General features: G+C 33.5%; 2 protein-coding genes across 2 annotated transcripts; both read right to left on the bottom strand.

The window, feature by feature from the left end:
* Positions 1 to 1,389: 1,389 nt before the first annotated feature.
* Positions 1,390 to 9,054, bottom strand: LOC125839317 (polyadenylate-binding protein-interacting protein 9). The gene is made up of 10 exons (XM_049518310.1): positions 8,316 to 9,054; positions 6,895 to 7,005; positions 6,760 to 6,804; positions 4,439 to 4,511; positions 4,241 to 4,353; positions 4,037 to 4,096; positions 3,821 to 3,868; positions 3,362 to 3,430; positions 2,922 to 2,983; positions 1,390 to 1,690 (listed from the first exon to the last, which is right to left on the bottom strand). Exons 1-10 carry the CDS (start codon positions 8,670 to 8,672, stop codon positions 1,633 to 1,635), a joined length of 996 nt encoding a protein of 331 aa, XP_049374267.1. The 5' UTR covers positions 8,673 to 9,054; the 3' UTR covers positions 1,390 to 1,632.
* A 4,963-nt stretch (positions 9,055 to 14,017) lies between these two features.
* Positions 14,018 to 19,829, bottom strand: LOC125839303 (ethylene receptor 2). The gene is made up of 7 exons (XM_049518292.1): positions 19,710 to 19,829; positions 18,320 to 19,276; positions 16,882 to 17,250; positions 16,095 to 16,361; positions 15,835 to 15,962; positions 15,446 to 15,643; positions 14,018 to 14,415 (listed from the first exon to the last, which is right to left on the bottom strand). Exons 2-7 carry the CDS (start codon positions 19,217 to 19,219, stop codon positions 14,067 to 14,069), a joined length of 2,211 nt encoding a protein of 736 aa, XP_049374249.1. The 5' UTR covers positions 19,220 to 19,276; positions 19,710 to 19,829; the 3' UTR covers positions 14,018 to 14,066.
* Between the last annotated feature and the right edge of the window lie 1,328 nt (positions 19,830 to 21,157).

The raw sequence follows: 21,157 nt of genomic DNA, 5'->3' as shown, positions 1-21,157 counted from the left end.
TTAATTTTATAACTTAACAATGATATATGTTGGAATAGAAGATGATATTTTTTGGAATATATTTGTTTACTTTTCAGTTTTCTCATATTTAATTTATCAAAAAAATATTCTAATAACTTTCTTAAAATTTAAAAATCGATTTCTATGATGAAAGAAATAAAATTAAGTTACATAAGTGATAATTTAGGATGATTGTCTTCACCCACCCTAACACAGCCACCTCACCTCACCCCATTGTTCGTCCCTCATACCTTAGGTCCCAGCCCTACCCCCACCCACCTGATCAACCACCACCCCATCATATCAAAAGAGGATTCATAATTTTATTATGGATTCACGTGAACTCAATAACTTTCGTACTTCTAATCAATTTTTAGATTTTTCCCAGATATGCGATTATGATTATGTGAACCTCAATTATTATTGTATACGTCAACTTAAAATAGCTATAGAAATTCATAAACTTCAATTCTCGAATTCGCTTCACACCCCATCTCTATAGTGTGTCTATTCTCAAAAAAGTATCTTCAACTTATTTGTCAAATACTAAAAAATAAATATGAAAATCACTTATTTCTCCAAAAAAATATTTTGCTTGACACATTCTCAATGACATGATCTTACACCCTATAGGTCAACATCAATTTTTAGGAAAGAAAAAACACCAAAAAAATATGAATATGCACTTGAAAATGAAACATATAGGACAACATCTTAATTGAAGTTCCTTGCAGACCAAGCAAACCCCTAAGTTTCTAGATTAGGAAAAGTTGACTAACTCCAAATTTATTTAACTTGTTGATCGTCAATGCCAGATTCTATTTCGACGTTAAAAAAAACTCTCATTCGAATCGACATGAAAGTCCAACTTCATTGCCAGTAGTTTCTAGGACTATGTATCATCAATCTACACTAATAAGAGGCTAGAAGTACCAACAAAAGTTGTGGTTAAGATTAAGTACTCATTCATCCGTAAACCCTCAAATACAGAATCACCTAACAGGAGAACTCGTGAATCCAAATTTAGTCAGACTCTGATGTAGGTACCAAACAATAAAATGCCTCTTCCTTAAGGTGTCTGTTTTATTTGATGGTATTTTTAAAGTATTTTGAAATTTTCAATGTCTATAACAAGTGCTTTACATATGTTTTTTCCGCTGATAGTTTGATTCCACGTCAATAAAAGTTCTTTGCCAACAAATTAAATTTGGAGTTACCTGTTACTATAACCAATTATTATTTTAATAATATTAACTTGAGGTTACTATACAAAACAATAAATTTCAAATTCTGGATTAGATCATTTTTGAGAAAAAGAATTTCTTTAAAATGGTTATCAAAGATTGCCTTAAACCAAATACCATCAAGCATCAACCAGCAAGTGCTTAATAAAAGGAAAATATGGAACTACTAAAATGTTGTGACATTTCTGTTAAAAACTTTAAGCTAAAACAGGGTCAACAGTCATTTTCAGTAGTGATAAAGAGTTACCGCGAGCTGAAAGGAAGTGGGAAAGAAAAAGATGGAAATTACTGAAACAGACGTTTGTCTCGTGTTCCCATCGTGACCTCAAGTCTTCCAAGAGGGCTTGCGCTCAACTCTTTCCAGACCTTGATAGCAACAAAGGATTGCCTAATGCATCATGGGACGAGGAACTCGTGGCCTCACAGGTGTCTTTGAAGGACTCACCCTATGGCATTAGCAAAGGTATTAAAGTTAGAAGAGACATTAAACATAAATAGCATAACATACTGTTGGTAAAAGGAAATGCTGGCTAAAGAACGGAGCACCCAGGGGAAGAGGGGAGGGGGTGGGGGTGGACTTAGAAGACGAGACCTTGTGATGCATGTAGCTGAACGAGAGTCAAGTACAACTCAGTAGTGGTAAATTTTGTCAAATGCATAGTGCAAAAAATCAAATATGGTAAAGAGGGTGGGGAAGACATTATGGCTAGTATACGAATGGTAAATTCGATAATCCCTCTCATCCAACAAAGGGCCCCAAACCTTCTTTTCTCCATTTTGTATATGTTAGTTACTCTAATCACTAAAACTTCACAACCGATATTTTCTTGGGATATCAGTGGTGCTCCGTTCAGCTTGCATGCACTTTGCCTATTTCATCATGCCGTATGTCCAGCCCGCAACCACCATTGTCAAGGTTATCTGTCAAGCAGGTGGACTCATACCATGTATTATAGATGGAATTTAAACCTGAATCTCCAGGTTGGTCTATGCGTCAACCACTAGGCCATCCCCATGGGACCTTCACAAGTCACAACCTGATCCTATATAATTACAAGAAACAGTACTTGGACTGACGATCTTAGATTTAGTTTCATATTCTACTCTCAACCTTGTTAAGAAAAGTACTTGAAAGTAGCTATCGATTAACATCTACTCCAATTTGAATTCTTACATGTTCAATTTGACTCTGACAATTGATCAAATTCGATCCTCAATGAGTGAAGGGTCCTTCTTACTGGTGCAAAGGGAGTAATAATTCAGTTGAAATGCTTATATGTGCAAGCCGGCAACTGGGACTGACATATTCTCGAGGCTACAGAACACAAACTCACACTAACCAGGGTGTACAAACACAACAATATTACCTAGACTGAACATGTCCCAACTCCCAAAAATAAATAACTGACTGATACACAATCTAGGATCTGGCATGCACTGACCGTAACTGTAGCATTATTTTTGAGTTTCATTTTCAGATGACAGAAAGGCAGAAAGCAAGCAATGTCATAGTATACATTTGGAGAAAGAGAGAAGAAGCTTTTGCAGTTTAAGGGGAACCTTAGAATGCATGACTATGTTGATTGGTGCCTACTTGGGAGAAAAAAAGAACCTGAGATACCAAGCTTAAAAAGATGCAATACTAATTGGGATCAAAGACACTTCTAACTAAAGTACCTGATGCGTTGGGATCCCAAAATCTGCCCGCAACAGTCCAATGCCAAAATTGCACTCTCAGCCTGCACATTTATCAAGTATCTGTTTACATGCAAAATTTACTATAATTTCAACACCCGTTTAGATCGTCTTCAAAATGAAATATTCAATATTATGCTGCAGCTTTAGATATACCACTGATAATTTATAGGAACTTCCTATGCTCAATGGCGTCTCCAGAGTGATGGTTGGCGCATAAATAACAAGGGAAGGAAGAGAAGTACATTTCAAAGGAATTACAAAAAAAGAAGAAGATGGTACTGACAATAACATGACACAAAACTAAAATAAGGGGGAGTCTTCATCTAGTGACATTAGAATCTATAGGTGTGTGTAAAGTACCTATTGATGCTACATCCCAACTTAAATCCAAAGAAAAAGAAAAAAGAAAATCAACGTACCATAACAAATTCAACAAAAGCAATACGGGTAGAGTGCACTTGATCCCCCAAAAGCCTCAGGCGAGACACCTGCAAAGAGGAGCAGTTTCAGCATCAATTGGGTGAACATTCCTTAAACTTAATAGGGAAAAGGGTCTGAAAAATACTCCAACTTTGGCCGAAATTGTTGTAACAATACCGAACTTTGGAAAGGACCTTTTACCCCTCTGCACTATTCAATAGTGTATTTTAAAGGTATATATGTGCCCACGTGGACACATTACTATTTATAATGATGTAATATTTATGATGTTCACGTGGGCACATATATACCTTTAAAATACACACTATTAAATAGTGCAGGGGTAAAAGGTCCTTTCCAAAGTTCGGTATTGTTACAATAATTTCGGTCAAAGTTCGGATATATTTCAGACCCTTTTCCCAACTTAATACATGAGAAGTTTCAGACATCACACTGACCTCACCACATCTTGTTTCAAAGAAATTCTTTACATCAGCTTGAGAAAGCTGTTCAGGATAGAGTACAATACATTAAACTTTCAGATGATTATGAAAATAAAAGGTAACCTGAGCCAGATCATTATAACCTGTGCATCACACACCGGTAATCCCACAGAAAGTTGTATTAAAAAGCATGCAATAACTTCAGAAGATTTCCAAGGCGAGAATTTATACCTTCTTGTCAATATTTGTGCAGTAGACTGTCCTGGCACACATCTCACGCTCATCCTCAGACTGCACATAGCATGTACACATAATGGAAAACAAAGCATTTAGTTCCATGACCTTACTTCTATAAGATGAGATAGAACCACAAGAAAATTATTTTTACATATGATCCATAAACAAGTAAATAAAATGACACAGATCTGTGCATACCCTAGGAAGGAATGTAGGATTCACGGGTAGAATAGCAGTTTTTGATGGTAGGACCTTCAGAGGAGAGAACCCTAATATTGTCCCACAAAGGCAAAGTGAGGCTCTTGCTGAGTCTGTTAGAATGATTCCACATGACAAGTTAGTTTTGACTTTTGAATGTTCAGGTACTAATCAAAACTTCAAGCCCCTCCAACTTACATTCATCGGCGAATTCCACAAAGGCAAAGCGAAGGCGAGAGTGGGGATCACCACAAACTCTGCAGTCAACAACCTATGGAGCAAGTGTAGCCAAAAGAAAACACACCAATATTAGACTGTTTTTTTTAATTATAGAAAGACCACTATTACACTCCTCAATAGATACCCCATAAAATTTTCACCAAAGCAACAACAACATACCCAGTGTAATTACACAACAATTTTCACCAAAAACACAAATATGAATTAATGTCAGTCTAGTTTGAGAATGAAATGAGGATAAAGAACAATTCAATTGTGTCAAAATGGCATGAAACTTAACAAATGAAGAGGAAACTAGTCCAACTATGTCAAACAGAAACATAAGCATCGTGACTCACCAACACCTCGCAGACTGACAACAAGCAACTCAATCTAGCTTTCCAAGTTTCATACAAACCAAACTTTTTGTTGGACAGTCCCATAAACAGTAAAAATAGTTGTATGGCATATCAGTATCTTTGAAAAGACAAACCATGAAATGGATAATGGTTTTGCAGGGCAATAATCATAAGCCAACCATATTACACAGTAAAACAAACAATAACCAAAGTGTAAAGAAGCTCTTCAATTGATGATGCAAGTTAGGAGACAAAAGTAAAGTATAGAAGTATATTAATTCAAACAGTCTTTAACCAGAATAAGCATCAGCACACATCGCTAGTGCGTAAAAGACAGTTAAAGCACGTTACTATGACACTAAAGTGTAAGAAAAAGAAAGAAAGAAGAGAGAAATAACAAGCAAAGTAGTGCTCTTTTGAGCTATAGACTTCGTAGTTCAAAATTTCAATACCTACTTGCTTCTGTATAGTGTAACCTTCTTTAGAGTCTTCCTAATATGTTAATTTAAGTAAAAATGTAAGATGTACGTTGAAGATATCCAAAAACTGTAAGCCAAACCGAAAGCACAGAAATTTAAATTCCACTCAGAGATGCAGGATGTAAGTGGAAGAACAATAGGATATGGTACTTTATATATTTTAGAAATACTTTAGGTTCATCTTTACATGCTTCTTAATTAGTAACTGGCTCTCAGATATAGGCAATTTTATTAATTTTCAGGCAGGAGTGATTACATTCTTACAGTAAATATTCATAGTCTACTTCTTATGTCTTTAGTCAAGCAAAGTACAGTTTTTAAAGAAAATTCAAATCCCACTTGTGACTTGTCCTAGAAGTCAAATGATACAAGTGTCCTTGGTGTTCAGGATCAGCCTAGGAGGAATATGAAAGGAGGCAGCTTATATCCGTCTAATGGTAAAGTACTTATAATATGAATCAATCTTTTGTTGTGTTAAAGTTATTAGGTTTTTCTTGCTATGTTGCACGGACTCTCCAAGACTAGTGTTATACGCGTGTGGGATCCTCAAAAAATGAACTACTTTTCAAGGATCCTGTGCACATCGGACTTTTTTTTTGGAGAGTCCAAGCAACATATATAGTTTGCTTGTGCATCTACCAGCTTCACCTTTAGGCCTCTTCTTTCATTGTATCTCCTCATTTCAGCTTTCCTCTTTCCCATGATTGTCGAGAAGTTCTCAGGGGATTAGACTGACAGAAACAACTTTAAGAAGTAGCTACTATTTAACTCTAACTAGCTGACGGAGAATTTGAAGAACTTTGAGCTACCTTTTTTGACACTGAATTGGCATGACCAGAAAATTAATATATAATACCTGAGCCTAGGCAACATTAACTTTGAGATACCCTTTTTGACTCTCAATGGAGATTGACAAGAAAATAAGTACCTCGGCCTGGTCAATATTTCAGAATATTACGCACAATGTCATTCTACTAGTACCACAGCCAAGAGATAGAAAGAACACTCACCCCTCTACCAAAGATAGCAAAAGGTATGTTTGCTGCATGTCATCAGTAATTTGAAGCCAGCTCCTCTAGGCATCAATATGTCAATGATCAAGATATTTCAACGATACTAATGTCTTAAGCAACCTGACAATTAATGCTAATCATAGCTCGTAAGTCGTAATATTAGACAGTCTAAAGGTTATTGCTTATTTGCAGGTCATGGAATTTCATCATCCTATACAATGCAGATAAAGCAACAAACTTGGACTTGAGGCCTAAAATATGGAGTAAAACTAAAATATGGAGTAAAACACATGCTATAGGCACCCATCTGCTTCAGCATGACACTTAGCGCATTAATTGTTTTTAGGTTTCTCAATTATTAATTGAAAGAAGCGCCACCTTGCACTTAAAGCACTCAAGTATCTAATATAATGAATCACAACAATGTCCAGAAGAGCATCGTCACTTACTTGTCCATAAGCGCTAAATAATGCAGCAAGACGCTCTTCTGTTATCTGTGGTGATGCAAAGTAAAAAAGAGGAACATTGTAAATACAAAATTCAGAACATAAAACAAATATAAATGGGCGTCCATCCTCACTTACATTGTGATCGATGTCAGAAACATATACTGTTCTCCTAATGCTATCTTCTCTTTGAGTCTTAAAAGCTCTATTGTTCATTCTTCTTCTTCCCTGGTTGTGGTTGTTACCTCTCTGCAGACACATTAGTGATAAAATTAGGGAGGAGTCAGCTTGCTGAATTGAGCAGTAGAAATCACTTCAAAATGGCGAAATGCAATGCCCAATCCACCAGGGTATTTGGTAAATTGTGGTAATTATGATCTGAAACGCGATCCTCAAATTGATAAGTATGGAAGGTTGAACTTTTCTCTTTATAAAAGAAAATAAACATCATGACCATGCGAAACTTTTAATGAGGATAAGATTTGAAACTAAGGTAGAATTGTTCCTTTGGTGAATTGCGCATCACGGATGCAAAGCGTGAAATCAGCTTCTACGGCCTCTTTGCAGAGGTGCAATGGAAAGATGCTTAAAACATCAGCAAGCCCCTTCCGGACCAAACCTTTTAATCCAATTCATACAAAATGACAAATATATTCCCTAATATCTGGTGCGCATACAGAAAAAGGTTTGATCTGAGTACTGCTCAAACCACCAAATTTAATGAAAATGTACCACTCACAAGTGGACATTTGGATCAAAACGACAAATTCCATCCCGTTCACAACAATGGAAAAAAACGTTTTTTCATTTTTACCAGCTAAGCATCCACAACAATCCTATTAAACAAAAGTCACTAATACCAATAACTAACTCAATGTCAAAATTCTGTTTTTGACTAACGGAATGTCAGCAATTAATTACTAAAGGAAGAGTCAAGAATCAATTTTGACAAGAAAGCTTCAGAATGCAAAAGTCCCTCTAACTGTGAAATCCAGCTACTACATTCATTCAAACTACCCTTGATAAATGATCAACGACCCAAAGCATGAAACTTTTCACAACAACTTATTTGACAGACTGATTACCAAATATCACACAGGATTAATGATACTTCCACATACATCCCAATATTTGAATCTCCAAGAATCAATTTTTACCAAGAAAAAATGATGAGACTTTCAACCAAAATCGTTACGACAGCTACATTCCCCATAATTCAAACAAGTATACCACTAATTAATGGATGCACATACGACCTCATAAAAACCTTAAAACTAAAGGAAAATAAAGATGAGTAAAAAGGGGCAGCCTAGTGCACTAAGCTCCCGCTATGCACACGTCCAAAGAAGGCCGGACCACAAAGGTCTATGCAACCTACCCAGCGAAACTGCAAACTGGAAAAGCACTTCCAATATATCAGAATTTCGATTTTATCAAGTGAAATCAAAGAACTAATAATTGCCCAAGTCATGAATCAATCAACCAAATACAATAAACAACAAAATAGAAGTCCAAAACAACTGTTCAATCAATTTAACTCAGAACAACAGAAACAATACCTTTCCATTGTTCTGAAAAGCATCACCTCCCACAGTCTTAATAACAGGCACAAAATTATTCAGAAACATCTGTTCGCGATTATAATAAGAAGGAACAAACTCCTTTGCCAGAGGATTCAACTTGAGTTTCTTCAACATGTCAACAATATCTTGCATTTTGTAATCAGATTTAACATCCGAACAATCCTTCCCACCATTAACTACAGATTCAGAATTCACATTTTTCTCAGAATTGAACTCAGATTCTTCCGAACCCACATCAGAAAATTTTGTATCATCAGTGTTTGATAACAGTGATTGAACAGCCGGAGCCTCAATCACTGCCGTCTCACCACATACTTGTGCATCAGCCGCCATGGAAATGCACAAAATATATATAAAAAAACTCAAATTTTACAGAAAACAATATAAACCCAGAATTGTATGATTACAATAATTGAAAAAGGGTAATCAAAAGTTCCAGTTTTTATTTATTTTGATTCGAGATTTAGATGATCGGCGAAATGTAATAGCGAAAACCGACTGAAAGTTTGTTTTATATATAGAAAAAAGGGTCAGAAATGGAATGAAAGTAGAGAATGGTGATGAAAGAGAGAGAAGCTTTTAAGGGTTTTTGTTAACAAAATTCGATCAGAGAGAGACTGTTGGAAGGTGATTTTATGGAAATTTCTAGAAGGTAACTTTGGGTTTTGGCCTTTAGCTAAACATTGTTTTCCCTGTCGTTTTGAAGAGAGATGAGACTACTATACGAGTCCGACTCGGAATTTGAAGTTTATGAAATTTGGAATTTTAGTACTCGTTTGGTCCGGGGATATAGAATAACTAATTTTGAAATTAATTTTAAGATGACTTTATTTATATTTGATAGGATAAAATAATTGAATAATTTATTGCGAAATTAGTTATTTAGTAATTATAGTATTAATTTTATTAACACTTTTGAAAATAATGAATTCCAAAATACTTAATTTATTACTCTCCTCTATTCCATATTTAACTAAATTTGTAAGTCAATATGCACATATTAATTCAAACAATAATTTTCGCTATTGCCTCTATTGTGAAACATAAATATAACTTTGTAATTTATCTTTTAGAAAACATAAAACTTCAATAAATGAAAAAGGCAAATATGAAAAAAAACAATTCAAATATCTATCTTGAACTTTGAACAATTTAATTATTTTGAACAAAGAAAAAAATCTCAAAAATTCACTTAATATAGAATAGAGGAAGTATCAACCAAACGAGCTCTTAAAGTTATTCAACACGTAATTTAAGAGCTAGCTTTGCCTCTATTTTTTCTTTTTAGTTTTCCACGGCTTGCATTAGAGCCCCAACTAAATTTAGATTGCACACTCCAAAGTCCATTTAAAGGTATGTTGCTCCCACCAAAATTTTCTCTATACTCATTACTTAAATCTGAACTCTCTGACTAAGGGTGAAGTTGTCCGCTTATTACTACATAATACTAAAATATATAGTATTATTTTTCATTTGATATTAAAAATATGCAATGACAATAAAAATTAGAAGTGAAAGTGGACTATTTACATTTATCAAATAACAAGAGTATATATAGCACATCTATCTCCCTTATTTAAAATAAAAAAGTATTTATTAAAATTAACAAAAGTTAATATTAGATATATTTAGAGGAAAATAATAAATATGTTGATTTTTTTGACAAATGAAGATTGCAAATATTTTTTTTAAAATACAGCTAAGGCAAGAATGAGTCTGCCTTTGTTTTTGTTAGTTTGTGAGGTATTTTGGATATGCAATTCATATGATTCATAACTGCCTCTTTAATGTTTATTGGGATGGTAACTTTTCCTTTGTACCTTTTATTATTTTAAATTATCAGATTTCTTAATGTTCTTTTTTTTAGTATATAGTTGTGACATTATTTTTATGTTTTTAATATCACAAGTTGTTTGTCTAGTTCTCTTGGTGATGCTGCACAGAATGGAGAGCGTGATGATTGGAAATTTCCTTTTTTTAGTACATAAATACAAGGGATGCTCAATCTAATCATGGGTAAAGTCAAAAATAAATTGAAGGTGTTGAATTTTTTATTTGTATATTTAAAGTCTATTTTCTAATTATTTTTAAGATACAAAATTGTTTGAATTTTTAAACTTATTTTTGAGATGCAATTTTTTTTAATAAAATAAATTTATCTTTTCTATAAATTGTACTCATCTGTTTAATATGTTGTGCAATTTTGACTTGATAGAAAATTTAAAAAGTAAAGAAGATTTATATATATATATATATATATATATATAATCTTGTAATCTTAAATATGTTATGTGGAAAGTTAAATTCAAAATTGACAAAAAAGAAAAAAACACTCTTTAAAGTTTCGAGATAAACTAGAAAAAAAAAGGAAGATAAATAAATTAATAAACACAGTTTTATTTTTATTTTTTAAAAAACATATAATTATTTTGTTATTACTGAAAAATGTCCATCAAATTTGGAAGTCTAAGGTAGGTGCTTCATTTTTAATGACACTGAGCCATCCGTGCATAGATAAAGAACAAAGTAAAAATAGATTATTTTTCTCAAAATTGGAAATATATAAATTTCTTTATATATATCAGAAATTATTAATATAGAGTATATATTTCTATATCATATAAACACAATTAATTTCAGAAAGTACTCATAACCATCAACTTTCCACTAATATTGTACATATTACATGTATCTCGACTAATGCAATATAATACTTGCCACCTTCTTTCATATGAGTCTGTTCTTTCTTTTAATCTACTATAAAGGTTCTAGAACTTAATTTAGCGGCTCTTTCCAAAAGGCGTGACTGCATCCCAAAGAATCGATCTTTCTTTTCGTTGTTGAATCTCTCTTTGATTAATCAAACTTTCCACATCAATATATTCATTACATGTAATCTCGATTAATTTCATATATATGGTATTTACTACTTGTATATCTAATTAACCTACAACTTTCCACATTACCATATTCATTACATGTAATTTCGACTAATTTCATATATATGATATTAGCTACTTGTTATCTGTCACTATTAACTTAACACGAGGTCACATCAATATATTCATTACATGTAATCTCAACTAATCTTTTCATATCAACATATTCATTACATGTAATATTGACTAATTTCATATATATGGTATTTGCTACTTGTTATCTGTCACTATTGTATATCTAATTAACTTAACACTAGGTACTAGTTATCTCCTATTTTCCACAAATAGGGATACCAATAATTCAATCCAACTTGAATAGAGGGAAAGAAATTAGTTGGCTAGGGCCAAGTAGATTGAACAACAAATATTGTTTTTAGGGTAAAAAGTCTAACTTTTTTGATCTACTAAAGATGTGGGAGCACATGATTCACATGATCTTTAGTTAATTTTGTTTTCAATTGATCTATCAGAATATAAACAAAATCTTTTTTGTCTTAAAAAAGAAGTCGTCTTTGAGCTACAAATGAAATTAAATAATATTGCAAATTTGTTGTCAAATTTGAACCTTAGAATAATAAATTTCATTTACTTATTTTTTTTTTGTTGTCAATTATTATCTAGGTATTATAATTAATATTCGATATATAGTAAAAAAAAAAAAGGTTTGTTCCTTTTCTTTCCATTATACCATAAATAGTTGATCTCAGAGCAGTGATCTTAGGCTGAAATCTGAATACATGGACAATAATTGCTTCAATTTGTCGGTAAATTTTATTTAGATATTTGAGGTATGATTTGTATCTAAACTTGATACTTTTGCCTCCTTAAAGTTGGGACGGTTTTGCACATATTTTTAAGTACTTATTACGTAGATAAATAAATCATATACAACATATCACCTCCTAATTATACGTATTAGCCTCAATTGACAGATGCTTGAAGATTTACGATTTATTGAGACTAATGTGTATAATTAAAGAAAATAATATATTTTAAATGGTTATCTTATCTACATATTAATAAGCCCTTGAAAACATGTGAGATTTTTTCCCCCAAAAAATTGAATTGAAAATGTCTAATAAGATTAGTTCAAATGATCAATCAAAATAGACCGTGATTTAAATATCTTAGTAAAATTTATTCAAAAAATTAAGAAATTATCGATATATTCAATCATGATCTTTTCTATAAATAACACAATGATTTACAGCCAAGGGAAATGTTTATTTCCACTCACCAAGTACAAAAGTGAGAAAAACAACACAAGAAATCTATTGTACATTTTATGCCTTTAAACCTTTATGAAAAAGATTGCATAAAAAATCACTTATTTGTAGCAACTTTACTTTTTTCGTGATTCTCTCAAGTAAAGCTGGAATGCCAAAACAAAATGAAGTGTATTCTTTCCTTAATAACAAAGAACTATATCATATAATATATGAGCAAAAAGGAAAGGTATTACTAGTTTCAAATAGGGATGTTGTTAACTAATTAATGGTAATTGTCTAATTAATATTGTATAGTAGTAATTAATGGTAATAGCACTAATAGTAATGGTTAATAGTGATACTTATGTTGTTGTTGACGACTAATAGTTGTGATAGACGATAGTGATAGCTAATGGTGATGGTGATTGACAATATATAATAGTGACAGTGATGGTGATTGCAATTAATGATTAGTGATTGTTGTGATAATGATGGTTGATGATTATAATTATAAATGATGACTAGTAATAATAACAACTGATTGTAGCGATTGACAACGATGATAATTATGCTGGCCGTGGATGGTGATATATAGTTGATAAGATGTGTGGCGGTGGTAGTAAGTACTTGATATAATACATGGAGTCATGTTGATGAATGGATTGAATTGGTGATGTGCCATATTTATACAAGTCCTTGAATAAACATCTTAATAATATTAAAATTTTGTTACAAATCTGAATTATTTATCTCCATCCAAAGAATTAAATGGTATAGCATGAAAAAATAAATCCTTTGAAAAATTAAAATTAAAATTTAAGAAATAAATATATTTGATATATGAGATCTGAATAATTAGAATTAAGACATTTCTTATAAAAGCAAATCAATGAGACGTTGAACTCCATTGACAAAAATAGATAGGGTTTAAGTAGCCATATTTCTTTTTCGGTGGAGTCTGAATATATGTTTTCTAACTCGATAATGAAATTATATTAGATATGTTATTATTTTCGTTGAGACCGAGACCTCACCATATTCTCTAACGTTAAAAAGTGCTGCTCGTATAATATTAAATTGATAAGACTCTTCAACAAGAAGTTACATTATTGTATAATATATTTTGTATAAAATTGACAATGAGGAATCAAATTGTCTGCCCTATCATTAGCGCCCCTTTCAGAATTCCCTACTTTTTTGACTAATCATTTCATAAATTAATTATTAACCTTACCAAAGTTTGTAGCATACATATCATATACTACAATTTATATGGTGGTTGTTGGAAACATTTTTTTATTTCCTTTCCTTCACATGTAGGGTGTTAATTAAAAAAACAGTAGCTGAGTTCGATTGCCATTGTATTTTTCTTATATCAAACCTTCCAGGTAAGACTTAACTAGTCCTACATATATATACATAGATTGTAGAGCTAACTACTTTATACAAATCTACTGAGAATTACATAAGATAATTGAAACTGCAATCAGCATATTGCACCATCATCGTGAACAAAATCGTCGTCTCTAATTTCTGGGACTGAGAGTATTGAGTCTTGAGACACTTTTGGTTCACTGGGATTAAAGAACAGTTCCGTGCTCTAAAAGCTCGGATAAAACACTTGTCATTTTGTCAATTGAAACAGGTTTCAGAATAACTCCATCCATTCCAACTCTCATGCAGTTTTCTTTTGTCACTTGGTCAGTGTTCCCAGTTAGAGCCACAATAAGTGGCCTCTCGTGACGTTTCCCAAATTTCTCATGTACACTGACGGCAACATCATAACAGTTCATACCTGTTATACTTACGTCCATGATTACTACTTTGTGTTCCCGAGTAAGAACTCTCAAGCACTCATCACCGGAGCCAATGGTTGTTACATCGCACCCTAGGTGTACTAGAAGAGTCTTGGTTACCATCCTGCTAAACCTACATGAAAAGGTTTCAAAATTTACATCTTGTATATCATTTTCAAAAGATACTACATTTGCAACAACCTGAGAAACAGAGTTGTCACTAGGACAGATTCCGGTAAATGCCACTAACAGTGAATGAGAATAAAGAAAAAGCAAAAGGTATGGATACTTATCAAATAAGTAAAAGAGAATCCTCTATAGCTTTTTTATTTGAAAAACAAGAATCCTCTGTAACTAGCTCTCACAGATGTATATATCTAATATTTATTAATCCCTTCGTCACGAAAAGAATGTCAGGGTAAAAGGATTACTTGAATATATTTATTTCTTAATACTTTAAAATAAGCAAAATTAGAAGCACATAAAAGTATAAATAGGCTCCAAAGCTAAGAGGTTCGGGTTCTCCAATCTTTCCTTCTGCTTTGCTTTCTCCTCCTCTTTTTTTTTTTCCAATAAAGACCTCCTTCCATTTTCCTCTTTTTGCTAAGCTCCTTCAACTTTCCTTTTAGCATGATAAGACCTATGAGCTTCTTATCCAGTTTTGCTACCAACACAAGATGAAACTTCATGCATTTAATTACTACAAACCAAGAAATGATTAACAAGCTAACGAGGAATGCATCTAAGACCAAACTTCAGCAGTTAGTGGAACCAGAACCAAATGATAATGATTTTTGCAGGAAATAGTTGAATGAACTTTTTAGGAAAAATAATCTCTTGTTTTACTGTCCCTACCTTGGGACTTTTTTTTTAATGACAAGCGAACCCGCAGTCACTACCCTTCAGGTGCACATCATCTTATACTCCTACTATATCTAAGTCTAGAACATTCCACAATACATAAAGTTATTGGACTCTTAACTTCCATAGACTATAGATGGTCAGGCTCCTGTTCCAAAGTGATGTCCAACAACTACCACTTTTTTCAACTTGTAAATGTCCAGTCTCACGTAAAACAGACCAACACATAGCAGAACAAGATTGGACAGCAAATGCAGGACAAATAAAAGGTCAAAAGATAAAGAGGTAGCATGAGCACTCACCCATTATCATCCATAACCAAGACCTTTAGTCCTTGAAAAGTCATCTGCATGTGATTTGCAGGCAATCCGGGCATAAAGGGAAGCTTTGACTCATTTAAGCGACCAGGAATGCCAAGTTTAACAATAAAGATAGCAGTAGAACCCTTCCCGACACCTTCACTTTCAATCCAAATGTGTCCTTCCATAAGATTAACAAACCTGATCCAGGCCATTAAAACAATACGTCAGAAAAATGATCACTGTTGTAAGTGTCTCAACATTCCATGGTACTAAATTTCCAAGGAATGTGCATCAGCCCAAAAAAAAAAAAAAAAACTCAATCTGCAGTCCTCAATTATAATAGCAAACTGAAAACCGCATTCAATACAAACACCAGTGAAGTGAGATACCTCTTACAAATTGCAAGGCCAAGTCCAGTGCCACCAGAATTTTTAGTTGCCAGTTCCTGGTTCTGCGCAAATTTACAGAACAACTTGGGGATATCCTGAGGATTAATGCCTGATCCTGTATCTTTTACCTAAATTACACGGCAAAAGCAGCAGTAAAATCAATAACAACAACAGCAACAATCACTACCCAAGAAGAATTTACAGAGCAACTACCATTTTACTGGAAACACTAAAGCATGAAAATAAACCTATAAACATACCTGTACACGCAAATAGAAGTGATTCTCACTTTGCACAGGAAAAAACTCTGGAGCTCTAGGATCTATTAAAGATTCTGATTTTGCAGCAACTGCAGAAACTGACACACTGCCTTCTTTTGAGAATTTTACAGCATTGCCAACAACATTTAAAAGAATTTGCATAAGCCGTTTTTCATCTCCAATAGCAACTTCCGGCAAATCCGAAGACAAACTAAGCGTGACAAACAGCTTCTTTACAGCTGCAATAGGCTTGATTAAGTTAAGGACCTAAAGCAATAAACAGAAACCTGAATCAGTGAATAGTTTCCGGAAGGGCTGGCAAAATGGTTTAAAAAATCAAGTAACCATCCAATCCAACCCATTATATATGAGTTGGATAACTGACCATTAGAAAATGGATCACATATGGATAGTATCCATATTATCAATACCCATTTGTCTGCTTGATACATTTCATGAGTTCTTACTTTCTGGGAGTCTAAGCTTATTTTGACTTTTAGCTTGTGTTCTCACCTAGCTATTATTGAAACTATGCATATTATCCGTCGGTTAACCCATCTTTTATTCGCGTTAAATATGGGCAGGTCGAATATATTTTTATCCGTTTTTGTTTAGCCTGTTTCCAAACCGCCCATATCCAAACTGACTCGCCCATTTGTCACTCCTAGTTTCCAACACAACATGATAAAAAAAAACCAATATTGTCATAAGTAATGAGAACATATTTTCATTGTTCTTTTACTCAAATAATCTAGAATTTGCAAGTAAAAAGAAAAATTAGGCTTACCTCTCTGAAGAGAGCATGAAGATTGAAAGTCCCAACATCAAGTTGAAGGCTTCCATCCTCTAGCCTTGAAAGATCCAAGACATCATTGATGAGAGTTGCTAAAAGGTTGCTGCTCTTTAGGATTGTTTCCACCATCAGACGCTGCTCCGGTGTCAGTTCACTTTCTTGCAGCAAAGATGAAAGTGCAATCACTGCATGCATGGGAGTTCTCATTTCATGATTCATAACACCCAGGAAATCATTACGCGCACGAACAGCTGTTTCTGCTTCTCTTCTTGCCAGATCAAGAGCCACATTCTGCTCCATAAGAAGATCTCGAGCCCTCATTGATTCCTCCAAGATGGCAGCATGTGAGAGAGCAACAGCTACCTGCATTGACAACAGATACAGGAAAATGTCACTCCATTAGGTCACAAATTTAAGTCCCACAGGCATGAGCTGCTTCCGTTTGAGCCCAGTTGATTGATTAGTCATGGTTTACTAGAAGCTTGAATCTATCCACTTCAACGAGGAAACTGCAATCACTCCACAAATTTCTGTTTTATCAAAGGAGATTCACAACGAAGAGGTTAAAGATTTCAATTTCCTCTAATAAGTTCATTTTTTCCATTTATTTTCTCGAAATACTAGGAAAAGTGGGGTGCCGGAGAAAAATTGAGGGGTGGAGGGATGCTCCTTCAGAAAAGAACTCCTTCTGAAGAAATCTCAACAGTACAATACTGTCTTTTCTTTTATGCACATACTTAATTTTTCCCTTCTTTTCACTTTATATGAAGAGTACAGAAAATACTACTCGTACAGTCGTACTAGATATTTAGTCTACAGTATGCATATGAAATCAAATCAAAATTATAAGTACTAGTTTGTTTTAGATCCTACATCCAACATCAAAATCTAATAAAGCATAACAGTCGTGTAAGCCAGTTTAGTCAACTGCCATCTTTAAGAGCTAATGTGAATGGTAAGTTGAGTGTTTTAACAACAACATACCCGATGTAGTCCCACAAGTAGGGTCTGGGGAGGTGAGATGTACATTGTATGTAGACCTTAACCCTACCTTTGTGGGATAGATAGGTTGTTTCTAATAGACACTCGGCTTAAGGAAAACAAGTTGAGTGCTTTGCTTGCTTAAGTCAAACAATGCATATACAACAAGGAGTTACAGTGTGAATTTCTCATTAAGATTGGAAACAGCCACTCCACCTATGAGGTAGGGGTAAGAACGTATACCCTATCCTCCCCCGACAGCACTTTGTGGGAATACACTGGGTATGTTGTTGTTGTAATCAGTGCAGATGAAACTGCATCGATATAATTGTCTCATTAAGATTGGTTCTGTAGCTTCTCTTATAATGATCAAGTAATATCTAGCAGTTGAAAATCATTGTGATAAAAAAGTGAAGTTATCAGATTGTGTCACATGTCAAAAAATTCAAACCTGATCGGCTACCACATCAACAAGCTCCAATTCATGGACATGCCATTGTCTTGCACTATTTGAAGGAAGCATCAAAACCATCAAAGCATAGCTCTTCGGCGAGAGTTCGGGCCAATCATTAGTCTGAAAATTTGAGAGATGCAAAAATGGGACCCTAACAGCAACCACCTCACCTGGCATGTACTTCCGGGCAGGTCGAAGTCTTGCAACGGGAGAATTTGGTGAAATTTTAACAGCACGATTTGCACTGAAAACTTGATTAATTACAGGGAGTTGTAAAGGTACTGTAAATCCAACGGGATTTTGATGATGTAAAGTGTAAGAAAGTTGAAGCTCCACTCCATTTCTTGTCGGCATCCACAAAGCACACTCTTCCAGTTGCAATGCTCTTCCAAGTTCAACAAGTGTAGACTTCAAGATAGTATGTCTATCCAGAGTACTTCTGATTTCATGTGTTAGCATTCTAACATATCTACCCGTCTCCTCCTGTGTCCGAATAAGACCCATTTCACGATCTAGTTCTGCTGCTTTGTTTTTCAAGAATAGCTCCCTAGTTTTGACACTTAATAAATCCGGAATAATATGAACAAGCATGACAGCAGTTGCACATGATACCGCAGCAGTGGAGAACTTTGCGGTAGTCATCACCATTGCCACAGTCCTTGTATGAGGAGTTGAAGTCCACAAATTGATAAGGTGTGTTGCTCCACAAAGAACTATGAAAGCACCAAACTGCACGAGCACCCATCGATACGGAAAAACAGCTGATTTCTGGACAAAGTATACCAGCTCGATTGGGATGGAGAAATAAGCAATTGCTATGAAAAAATCAGAAATGTACTGATACTTCATTAACAACTCATCGGCAGGCAATAGCGGATCAAAGCAGTTACAATCCATGATGAACAATCACCTCAATGATCACTCTATCTTATCAACACCACTGCAGCACAATAACTGAAAACCAACAATTCAGCAAATAAAATTTACTTCCTTTGCCTCAAAACAGTGAGAATTTTAATACTCTCCCTATCACAATTTTAGTCCGTTCACACATTTCTATATTCAGTTAACAAGTTTAACTTCAAAACACTCATTTTATCCCTAATTAAATGATTTATACTCACACAAACGACTATCACATCATATAAAATAGGACGGAGGAAGTAATTAACACACTAATAAACAGAGTATTGCAGCATAACTTCAAAGCACAATATTTGGTTTCAAAACATTTTTAACTTTGCAAAATTGTTAAACAGCTTTTTAAACTACGGAAAGTAGCAAATGATGTGACAATTCGTATTCCTCTATTAGAATTACGAGTAAATGGATTAGGGTTTGTTTTGATATAAGAAACAGAGGACCGAATTGAGATAAAAGAACTTACAACTGAATATCGCCGGAAAAAGAGATTCACGACGAGGTCGCTGGAGATAGAGGTGGAGAAGAAATGACCGCTTATTCAGTAAAGCATGAGTAAGAGTGGTCCTCCATTAATGGCCAACCGTTTTGATTCGGTGAAGGTGCTAAATTTAGTAAAATTGAGTGACATCATAACAATAACTCAATTTTTTTATCGAGGTTTGATTAGTGTCAAATCATATACTACTACTCAATTGTGTTTGTTGTATTTTGTCTTGCAATTTGATTAAAAAAATTATTTTTATTCGTTATATTTGAATTTAATACATTATTAAGAAAATAATTGTTTATATAGTTATTTTCGCATTTTCTTTATTAATTGATGTTTAGTACTATTAACTTTTGAAATATAATTTGAAAAATAAGTAATTAACGTTGAGAGTAAAACATGAGAAAGATTAAAAAAAAAATTGGTATATTAAAAGTTACAAATAAACATGAAATTTTATTATTGAAATAGTGGATAAGAAAAAGTGAGCAGAGAGAGTTAATTTTTTAATTTTACGATTTTAAATTAAATACTCCTTCTTGGCTTCTTTTGTCCATCTTTATTCTTTATTTGTTCGGTATATGAAAAAGAGTAAATTTTAAATTTAGCAAATATAAAATTATATTTGTATGCTATAGATATAGTTTGTATAATTGCACTCCATATCAAACTTTATGTTTGCTATGGAGCATCAGATTTGTATAAATTGCTGGCACCCTTTCATTTGTATAAATCGCTGGTAGCCTCTCGTTTGTATAAATCGTTTGGCAGTCTCTCAATGCAATTGTATATATGTAACTACTATGTATATGTACCAATAATTGTGTTTGTATATTTGCATAAAATTTAAATTTGTATACAATTGAATCGAAATAAAACATTTGTATATCAAATATTTCTCTCTCATTTTATACAACACAATATATATATATATATATATTGTAATTTGTATAATTTGTGTTTGTATAAAGTGAGAAAGAGAGAAAGTGCAAAAGAAACTGGTAGGGGAAGATCTGTATTTGTATAATTATAAGTGTATATGATGAAAATATATGTGATTTTAAAAAAAACTGAATTGGGGAGAGATTTTAGGAGAAATTGAAAGAAACTGGGAGAGAAAAGATAGCGAAGGGATTTGTATAAAAATAATTCTTCCATTTGTTGAAATGTGTGGGCCCCAATCGATTAAAATAAAAGTGATTTGGGGAGAGATTTTAGGAGAAGTTGAAAGAAAATGGGAGAGAAAAAATAGTGAAGGAATTTGTATAAAATAAATCTTTCATTTTTTTTTTAATTCGTGGTTCCAACTGAATGGCAAAAATGGTGTAACATTAGCTACACATTTGCGGTGAATTACAAATATATGAAACAAAAGCTATATGATTTATTTTGATTTAAATGTTTGCTATTATATACAATTTATG

The sequence above is a fragment of the Solanum verrucosum genome, unplaced genomic scaffold (assembly GCF_900185275.1).
Source record: "Solanum verrucosum unplaced genomic scaffold, falcon-dt-bn FXZP01000170.1, whole genome shotgun sequence".
NCBI lineage: Eukaryota > Viridiplantae > Streptophyta > Magnoliopsida > Solanales > Solanaceae > Solanum > Solanum verrucosum.
Note: the sequence above shows the minus strand (reverse complement) of the source record. Positions and strands in the feature narration are given on the sequence as shown.